The 11,005-nt window shown below is 37.8% G+C and overlaps 1 protein-coding gene across 1 annotated transcript in view; it reads right to left on the bottom strand.

The window, feature by feature from the left end:
* Positions 1–3,021: 3,021 nt before the first annotated feature.
* Positions 3,022–11,005, bottom strand: part of Naa15 (N-alpha-acetyltransferase 15, NatA auxiliary subunit) — a 69,016-nt gene continuing 61,032 nt past the window's right edge. Inside the window, exons 18-20 of the mRNA XM_055596788.1 lie at positions 9,686–9,829; positions 8,276–8,373; positions 3,022–5,414 (exon numbers count right to left, since the gene is read on the bottom strand). Of these exons, the coding sequence (XP_055452763.1) occupies positions 5,214–5,414; positions 8,276–8,373; positions 9,686–9,829 (443 nt within the window). The 3' untranslated portion in view covers positions 3,022–5,213. The remainder of the gene's footprint in view (positions 5,415–8,275; positions 8,374–9,685; positions 9,830–11,005) is intronic.

The following is an 11,005-nucleotide window of genomic DNA, read 5'->3' as shown; positions in this document are numbered from 1 at the left end:
GCAGCAAGCCTGTACCAGTAAGGCATGGCAATACCTGGGAAATGCCCACTTCAAGATGAGCCCATTCACTGCCAACTACTATCACAACAGACAATGGAGAAAATTAGAGATGGTACTTCCAGCACCTCTGTCCTATAAACTATATAAGAGCAAAGATTAATGTGGAAAATACAATGTCAATAAATGATTTATCTGTAATATTTTGAGATGATTACAGAAGGCCAACAGATAAGACCAAGATGAATCTTTTATAGTCACAAATAAGGGATAGGAAGTTTGAGACTTTGCAGATGACCTAAGTTCACAGTTACTGTTATTCCTACATTAGTGGGGGCAGTTAGCCACACCAGCTTCAAGAGTTTGCATTACTCTCAACACTTTTCATAGGTCTGTAGGCTGGCAAATTGACTAAGTAAAGGTACTTGCCACCAAGCCTGACAACCTGAGTTCAAATCCTAGGACTCATATGCATGGTGGGAGAAAAGAACTGACTCCTGTAAGTTGTCCCTAGGCCTCCAAGTTTACATACAATGAATATTTAAAAAATTTTTTTAACAGACTTACAGGAATTTGAGGCAAAGCATTAATCATGCAACTTCATGTTACAATTGAAATTTCACTCACGTAATTTTAGCAGGCAAACTGAAATGCTATGTTCAATGGAGTGTTTAAAACTTTTCCAACTATAAAAACAAAAACAAGTGAAGCAGTTGGCATATTCTTAGGTCCTTTTTAATAAACTTCTGAACAAGTAATGCTGAATACACGTTCCTAAAAATGTCTATTACTCTCTCTCTCTCTTTTTTTTTTTACTAAGTTAATGAAGGGAAGAGTTATTAGTATTTGGTATTCTAGAATCCATGATAACAGTCTTGTTACCATCTACTTTAAATGGTGACTTTTTTATTTTGAAAGATACAAAGCACTAATATGATTACTTGAGGGCAGATAAACAGAGCTAAGAAAAGCCAGTTTGGAAGAACAATGTAACCATTGTGTGTCCTGAAAAACCAGCAATTACAAAGTAGACAGGCGGCAAATTCATTCAAGATCAAACAATGGAAAACCACAGAGATAGTAGAGTCCCTGTGCCAGTCATGTACAGGTAAACACAGAAGACAAGCAAGAATCATTAAATCAACTCATGAGATCCAGAACACTCTTAAAATCATCTCACTTCCTGTTACTCGTAAACGAGAAGGCAGGCTTGTCCTCAGAGGTCAAAGCATCTTTACATTACAGTGAGATTTCCAACATGTAGAAATATGCCATCTGCATGAAGTACAAGGTTTTTGAACTAGAGACCAAGACTTCACTGATGGGCCTGTGAAATGTCTTGGCAGGTGAAGGTGCCATGCAGCCTGGTAACATGAGTTTGATCTTTGAAACATGTAAAGGTGATAAAGGCGGAAGGTGAGATCTGACAATACAAGTTGTCCTCTGACCTCCACAGATGCACACATACAATCTTTTAAAGCCTTCATAGCTAGGCATGGTTGCATATGCATTTAATCCCAGGACTCAGAAGGGAGGCCTATGTTAGAAGCCAGCAGAGGCGACGTGGTAAGATACTGTCTCCAACATGACAGACCTCAGAATGGTTTTCATTCCACTGCTGGTTACATCCTTCAAACAAAGGCTGTCATCCGGGTTTAGTGTGTAGAACACTGAGGTTATAACATCAGTAAGTTCTAATTTATACTGCACCAAACTCTTCTATCATCCCAAAATAATGTTACGGAGGGCCAACTGCATAAACTGACAAGCGGCACTTTTGGACTGTCCTTTTACAGCTATCCCCTCTGCCTTCTTTACCTTTCTAGGCCTGGCCTCAACTGCCAAGTGCTGGGATTATAGGTATGCACTCTCACACCCAGAACCCTTTGTGTTTAATATTATCACAAGTATGTCTCCACGGAGTATGGTAATTTTAACTATATGAACTAGAGTACATGTCAAAGGTATTCTTTGTTAAATACAGCATTTTTAGAACCTCTTACACACCACAAAGACTTCCCACAACTATCTCTTAGCTGTAGAAGGGAGAAGTGAAACCTGATAATCTTTTCCAAAAACTTTTTATTGCTACAAGTTGTTAGATTTTCAACCAGCAAAAATTGACACCATTTTTGCTTCCGATAGTGCAACAAGGCCATTTCATGGGGATTGTGTCTTAAAGATTTAATAAGGTGTCAGCAAAGCTTAGATAAAATGATATTAAGGATTTAAAAGAGGCAGAAAAGACTCCTTCCACCAGAAAGGTCAGTCTAAATGTTCTTGTATCAGTTTTCAGAATTCAAGGACAGTGATTATCTGAAAGTAAATGCCTACCATGTTCAGTACTGCCCTTTTTAGTTTTCCCCAAGTGGATGCTATGCATGACTGATTAGAAGGGATTTCTGAGTTTGTCACAACCCACCTGATCCCAGACCATAGTTTTCTGAGCTCTTCAGTCACAGCTTTCATTTCACAGCTCTGAAAGCAGCAAAGCATGCAGTACAATCATGGTGAAAAACAGGGCCTAATAAGACCCAGAAAGCTTTCCAGTGACATCGGCACTACTTTTAGTCATGCTATTAGAGATCATTTTATTGTGCATAATAAATACAGAAAAAATGGTGAAAATGTATGACTCAACTATCTAATTAAAGCTAAGTACACTAAGCTAGTCAGACTTTAGCTTTCAATGAGAAATGACAATAAGTGAATATAAGGAAAAACAAAAAGATATTTACTTTCCTATATTAATACAGGCCGAGGGACCCCTTCTTATTAAAAGGGTTGATAACACCAGTTCTTAGCAATAAACATAAGGCACTTGTTTAGATTACAACATCACACTGCATTTTTCCAACTTGTTTATCTAACCCTGTTTTCCCCCACAGTATCACTGGAAATTAACTGAATATGAATGGGGTAAATGTGAACTGATCCATTTGATATACTCAGAGTAAAATACAATGTTTTAGGTGAACCCAGTCAAGGTCCTTTGACACCAGACAATGTATATCCACTATCAAGTAAACCTGAAAGAAAATAAAAGATTTATTCAATAGTTCCAGTAAAATTGGGTTGGAATACAATGTACACGACAGGAATTTAGCTCCTCTCAGGTGGCATCTGCATTCGAGTTCTGAGTACTTCTGAGTATTCACCCCTAAGACAATCTACATCATTTGAACATTGTCAAGACAAATAGACGGATTTCATTGAGATACAGTAGAGTTTAAACAAATCCACACATACACACCTACTATATGGCTGGTGCCTCCTCCAATATTGAATTAGTGGCACACATACCACTAGTGTTTTTTTTTCCAAACAATAAAAACCTCAGTTGCCACTCACTTAAAAAAAAAAAAAAAAATTAAAGTTTGCTTTTTTTTTTTTTTTTTGCCATCTGTTAAGATGTTCCTGAGACAGGGCCTGTTAAAGCGAAGCACTGGAGTTCAGACTGTAATTATCTTTGCATCACTGACCTGTTAGACTGGGATGTGGAATGCAGATCATGTACTATGAAATAAAAAGATCTGATTTTCTGAAATTCCCTTTAGCATATGTACTATCTATAACTAAAATACTACAAAAGTTCAATTTTATATACACTTAATTCATTTTACTTAAACTTAATTGCTCAGACCTTGCAAATAAAGAAATATTGAGCCTGAGGCTAGTTCTCAGTGTACAGGTTTGACGTGTTTAAGGCTCATTTTCCCAATCAAAATAGTCATGTTTAGTTTTCCTTTCCCATTATAAATTACATTCATAGGACCTGCCACCATCCTAGCCCTCAATGAAATCTGAACAAAGGAGCAGCGTTCTACTTAGTGCTGGAACTTCGCTGACACCACCATTTAGCCCACTCTAAAAAGCTCCCCTCTGCACTAGCCCTACAGTGCATTTCACTGCCTCTGGCTTCAACCTCTGTTTCCACCTGTGTATTTCATAGAAGCCCAACTCGGATTAGTGGAAATATTCACACAACTGTTTTTCAAAACAATTTATTGCATCATATTTGGTACCTTATGTTTGACAACAAAAAAGAAATTACATTTGTAACTGCAGGAAAAAGAAGCTGGTCTGTTATTGAAAAAAAAAAATCTTGGGCCCTTTAAAAATTACAAAGTCTTGGGCTTGCCTGAAACAACTGAGCAAGAAATATATTCTTAGAAATGAAGGGCTTCAAGTATTACAAACCTGTGACACTGTGGAAAAGTTCCAGAGGTATCTAAACTGCAGCACTTTTTTCTGCATATCGTGAACAAGGCCTGCTGAGGTTTTTAGCTATTAGTCTCTTGATCAGTCATAGAATGGTAGTCAGGAGTTCTGCTCTTTAACTTCAAGCCATGGTAGATTTTTCTTTTTTTCACTCTTGGGTGAAAAATTCATGCTTGCTAATTAGTTGGTGCCACATCACAGTGCATTTGGTTCTTGCATTACAGTTTTAACAAGTTTGGCCAAAACAATGCTAATGGTTTGCATTGCTATTTTAGTTCTTCAAGTTTTAGTTAAAAATTGAGATTGTTCCAACTGGTTCCTTCGGTTAAAAACTGTGGTACAAGAACACCAAACTGATCATGTACAGTGAATTTTGGAAACACAACACGCGTATTGAACACCTTCTGGGTTTCATTTAATCTGCTTGGTAGCTATGTGTCCCGTCTCTACAACGTCAAGCATCTGTTGTAGATGGCTCTGTACATAGTGATTCACATTGCATACTTCCTATGGTCAAGAATCAACCCCATAACAAAATCAGTCAGATGCTAAAGCCCCAACAACTCTTTGTGCTCAGTGAAAGAATCCAGTGCTAAAACAGCATTTATGCTGTCTGAGATATAGTAAAATCTCACAAGACAAATTTAAAGTAATATTTCTGCCACACACCTGCTATGTTAGCTGTAATAGCCTCCAGATTTTATATAAATTAGTTTAAAAACATGGGTAGGGAAGGTAGGTACAGGGAATGGATTTTTTTTTAAACCCCTCAATTTTAGCAGCTTTTAATTTTTTAAGAAACTGAACCTATATCCTGTAATGTTAGATATTTTATATATAGTTTTCAGCAGGATAAAAAAACGTAAGACTATTTGAAGGCAAGAACATTTACTCCTCTCATTCTGTGTAAGTTAGAGCAATGCAGCAGGTGCGTGACAAAAATATTATACACTAGATATGGTCCAAAGTCATTCCATTTGCTTGTTTAATGATGTTCAAATTTCATTGGCCAGTTCTTCGGTTTCTGCAGAACTATCTCCGTTAACTGTGATCTTCATATCCTCTTCATATCCAGGAGGCATGAAAGCCAAAGCGTAAGGGAAAAGCTTATGACAATTTGCTCTATATGCTTCAGCAGCTTCTTTACAGTCTCCTAGGCTACCATCACACAAGGCTTGTAACACCTCCATGCAAGTCTAAAGAAAAGAAAAGGTCATATCAGAACTCTCAGCAAAAAAGAGGTCTTACTATGAGACAGTTCAACACCAACCATTTTCAAACTAAAAACAAAGCAAACATTTAAGAAAAAGAAAAGAATTTCCTCCTGCTCATAAATCCCATTAGGATTTAACAGAGGAGTTATACCAAAAATGAATAAAGATAAGTATATGAACATTTAATGATATATAAGGCATAACAAAATTACTGTTTTTAAAAAGAGGTACTTTGAGCAAGCACACAACCTTATGAAATGACTTTACCTTAGCATAGTCTGGCCCTGTGTTTAAATGTTAAACTTACAACATCCAGGCTGGAGAGATGGCTCAGCAGTTAAAAGCACTGGCTGCTCTTCCAAAGAGGCAGGGTTCAATTCCCAGTACCCACATGGCAGCTACAACTCTCTGTAACTCCAGTACCAGGGGATCTGACACCCTTGCACAAACATGGAGGCAGAACACCAGTGCACATAAAAATAAATAAGTCTTAAAAACCAAACCAAACCAAACCAACAAAAAAAGCCACTTTCTGCACATAAGCCATTTTGCTTCCTTTCCTTCTTTTGGGGAAGCAATGAGCCAGCAAAATCAAATACTGGCCCTGACATGGTGGCCCATGTTTAATCCCAGCCCTTATAGCAAATCTTTTTGATTTCAAGGCCAGTCTGCTCTACATAATGAGTTCTAGACCAGCCAAGGCTATAGAGTAAGACCATCTCAACAAACAAACAAACAAACAAACAAACAAAAAATGCTATTTAACTCCAAATTCAAATTAAGGAAGCTTGAGGCTGGAAGGATGGCTCAGTGGTTGAGAGCACTTGTTGCTTTTGACGAGGACTTGGGTTTGATTCTTAGCATCCACATGAAGGTTCACAACAATCCCTAACCTGGAGTTCTAGGAAATCCAATGCCCTCTTCTGATCTCCAGGGGCATCAGGTAGACATGTGGTGCAGATCCATACACACAGGGAAAATACTCAGAGACAAAAATAAAATATATATATTTTTAAAAAAGAACAATCTTAAGGAATGTCCAAAAAAAAAAACAAAAAAAAAATCCAGTACAAAGTGATTGGGAAAACCGGTTCAGACATACACACACAAAGTTTTTTTGAATATCCCCTATATCTGTACCTGCATTTTAAAAATGATTTTAAAATTTTATTATTTATATAATATTCTGCCTGCATATGTGCCAGCAGGCCAGAAGAGGGCACCAGGTCTCATTATAGATGGTTGTGAGCTACCTTGTGGTTGCTGGAAATTGAACTCAGGACCTTTGGAAAAACAGCTGCTCTTAACCTCTGAGCCATCTCTCCAGCACCCCCATACCTGCATTTTAAAATGCTTCAGGCTATGCACATTCCATACAAGTTTTCAATTAGACTCCAAACATCCAGACAGGACTTAAAAAAAAAAAAAAAAAAAAGACACTGGACGCCCTCAATGGTGCATTCCTTGACAAATAGAGTTCAAAGTCTGTCTTTCCTTTTTTTCTTTTAAGATGTGTTTTATTTATACATGAGCACTCTATTTGCATGTATGCCTGTATGACAGAAGAGAGCATCAGATCTCAGTATAGATGGCTGTGAGCCACCATGTGTTTGCTAGGAATTGAACTCAGGACCTCTGGAAGATCAGACACTGCTCTTAACTGGTGAGCTATCTCTCCAGCCTGAGTCCAAAGACTTTCAGTCTTCCAGGTAGATTTATGACTCCGTGGTTAGGAGTACCAGAAATCAGATCCCTGTACCCACATAACAAGATGGGTGTCCTGTAAATGCCTGAAACATGAAACCCAAGGAATGACTCTCACACACACACACACACCTTTGAAAGAAACAATATTGCTTTCATTTGTATTGAATTAGCACAGTAAGCTATCTTTAAACAAGCACTCCTTTTTTAGACAGGGTTTCACCGTGTTGAACAGGCTAGCCTCCAACTCACAGAAGTCCATCTGTGTTTCTCTTTTAAGTGCTTGGATTAAAGGCCTGGACTACAGCAATTTCTCACAATGTCCTAATACCTATTACTCCAAAAGCCATTTTGTTTTTTTTTCAAGTTTCATGCAGCTCTTGCTGTCCTGGAACTCATTATGTAGACCAGGCTGACCTTACAACTTAAAAATCTCAGAATCCTAGCTGAGACCACTGTATGCTCAGAAATGGTTGTGTGTGTGTGGACATACATTATATATATATAATACATTATATATATTATATATTACTATATATAATATATATTATTATGTGTGTGTATAATGAAATATAACTAAAACCCAAAAATAACCATGTCATTTTTTTATTTTAAAAGATTTATTTATATATATCTATAAGTACCACATGTGTGCTCTGTGTCCATGGATCCCCTAGAACTGATGTAACATTTTGAACTTCTATGTGGGTGCTAAGGACTAAACACAGGTTTCCTGAAAGAACATCCAGTGTCCTTAACTGGAGCCCTCTCTCCAGCTAGAGTGCATATAATTTTCTAAGTGCATATAATTTCTAAGTAAGTTATATATACATATACACACACGAAAGTAATTACTAAGTTTTTTGGTTTTTTTTTTTTGTTGTTGTTGTTGTTGTTGAGGAAAGTAGTTATTAAGAACCAACTAACATGGTATACTTGTGTACAAGAACACACACACATACACACACACACACACACACACACACACACACACACACACACACACAATGTCCCTCAAAACTTTAAAAGGTAAATTTCTCATAGATAATAATGACTTGGGAAGTATTAAGGATAAATAACAAAACTTATTTTATTGTTTGTAGTGAAAAGTTTTTACAGAGAAAAATTAACCCCATTACCTGAAGGTTTCTGTTGGTGAGGGACCCATCAAGTGTTGTTGCCAGCTCTATTGCTCGTTTCTGACTAGAAGAATCTAAATAATAAACCATTTTGGCAGCTAAAAGGAAAAAGGAAAGAAAGAGAAGGTGCCTTAGTTTAGGAAGCTTGAACAGAATCTTGGCCTCTGCTCGTTTAGACATAAAACAGAAAGTATGTGTATGAAGTGCTGTGTGTTAGCCACTGAAGACACTGATAACAACCTGAGAGTGTTGGACTGTCTGAAGTAGGAGGAAAGATTAAGGTACATAATGGATACCCACCCAATGAAATAAATGTGTTAATAAACCATACATCATCAAAACCATGAAGCAATACAAATATTCTAACACCCGTCTTGATGGAATGAGATTATGAATAATTTTCCTACTAAAATAAAGACAGTAATTTAGTAGAGAAGGGAAAATGATTCATTAACTTGTGAGCAAGAAGGCATGAGAGGAACAACCAACATTAACGGTATGAGACAAAAGCTGGCATTCAGCTTCCCACCGAGGCATACAAAGCTTCTAGGCTTTAGCCAGGTTTGCTTTGTTTTGTCTGAGACAGAGGTTACTGTAAAGTTCTGGCCTGGAACATGCAAGTCACAACAGGCTGCCCACAAACACAGCAATCCACCATCTCTGCCTCCAGAGAGTTGGAATTAAAGGTGTGTGCCCGCCACCACCACCACCACCACCACCACCTGACTCTAACCCAGATATGTTTAAAGCACACTAACAAAACACAGACTTTGGTTCATGGTGAATGATTCTTGTGTCAGGCATTCTGAAATGTAGGACAGTTTTCAGGTGTTTAGCTTACCAAGATAAATACCTAAGTATGAGAAGTCAAAAGCAAACTAAGTGAGGTTTCTGATCACAATAATGGAAGCCTGAGAACACAAGCTCTGCCTGCAGTCTTGTAATGTACACTTAAATTTCCTTTGGGGTGGGGTGGGTACTAAAGGTAAAACCACTTAAATTTAGCTGTATTCAGGGTGAGGCGGCACACGCATTTATCACAGCAACTGGAGGCAGAAGCAGGCAGATCTCTGTGAATCAGAAGCTAGACTTGTCTACATAGTGACTGCTAGGTCATGCAGGGTTACATAAGAAAACTGTTCAAAAACAAAACAAAAATCAGCTATACTTTGTTCATAATGTTAGTGCTGAATCAGTAGAAACTACCTGTCTTCTTTTACTGTAACAATTCTGTCTCACAAAAATTTAAAATATAAAGGAAGCACCTATACATGGCCCGTTTTCCTAGTATTAACAGAACAGTGTACATTGCCATTTTGAACAATATATATACCTTACTTTGACAGTGATTCATGAAAGCATGAGAAGTTGTTCAAGAAGGCTACTAAAAGGACCAACTAAAGTGATTACCTGATAATCTATGTGGCAATGAATCAGAATTCCTTTTCAGAAAAGTTTCATTAAAATTCTTTGGATTTGTTGCTCCAAAAAGACGATTCATTTCTTGTTTTAATACTGTTCTAACTGTTTCAGGTAAGTCTTTACTTTCACACACTGTTGAATAAATTAGAAAACAAATGCTTAGTAGTTAAATACTCTGATAAAGTTTGAAACACAATGAGAAGTAATCTAGAAGATGCTTTAAAGAAAAACTACTATAAGTTACTCTAATTATGTAATTGGTATTCAATAAATTATACTATTATTTTACTAAAGTTTTGAAAACAGTAAATAGATTTTCTTCCGTTAGAAACTCTGCATTGAAATCTGGACTGAGGTGGAGGCCACAACCAGCTTTTTTATGTGGGTGCTGGGGATCTGAACTCACACCTTCACATTTGCCATCAAACCTATCAAACCATCTCCCTAGCCCCAAATCTGCATTTTAAAAGCCTAAACCTACCATTCAGCAACTGCTACTATATAGCTCGTCAACCTACATCCCAAGGAGAGCAGGCTCCTCATCTCACCTGGGCAGCACAATAGAGCTTATTGTAATGGCATGGTTGTGGATGAGCCCGCCCTGAGGGCATGAGAGCTAGCTAAAGAGATAGCTCTGCCCCTTGCTATTAGCAGCACTGGATGAGAAAGCAGGGGCAGGTCAGAGAGCTCTTCCTAGTGGTGTGGGTGTAGGAGAGCTGGCAGGCTGACCAACTCAGCTACTTCTCAGGCCCAGATCCAGGACTTTTGAGTTGGCCCATCCCAGCATCTACCCCATCAATGAACTAACTGCTGGAGTGTGTGAAGGGGCCAGTCCTATAGATCCAAAAGTACAGATCTCCATGACACAGGGCTACAACAGGATACCCAAGAGAAGTTCCAGTGAGGTCCCGGTATTGACAGAGTTGCAGAAACCATACCAACGCAGCTCACTGCAATGAATATTTGCAAGCAAAGAAATGTGGACAAAGGGGTACACCGTGGGACACACTGTTATATACTACAGTTTCCACAACTAGATCTTTTTTCTCTATTCAGGGGCAAGGGTGGAGGGTGGGAATGAAGGGAGGGGAAGATGGTGGGATCAGGGTACACGATATAAAATTCACAAAGAACTAATAAAAAGTTAAAACCTCTGAACAATTTCAACATTAATATAACAAGCATATATCCTATATTCTTAATATATGCAACATATGCTAACATTTTCTATGTATTTCTACATGGTTTTCAAGTGATAGCAATGAGATGCTAAGAATGAATTTCAACATTCTGTTAACCTATTATCCT

Source organism: Psammomys obesus, unplaced genomic scaffold, assembly GCF_907164565.1.
Source record: "Psammomys obesus unplaced genomic scaffold, mPsaObe1.curated_primary_1811, whole genome shotgun sequence".
NCBI lineage: Eukaryota > Metazoa > Chordata > Mammalia > Rodentia > Muridae > Psammomys > Psammomys obesus.
Note: the sequence above shows the minus strand (reverse complement) of the source record. Positions and strands in the feature narration are given on the sequence as shown.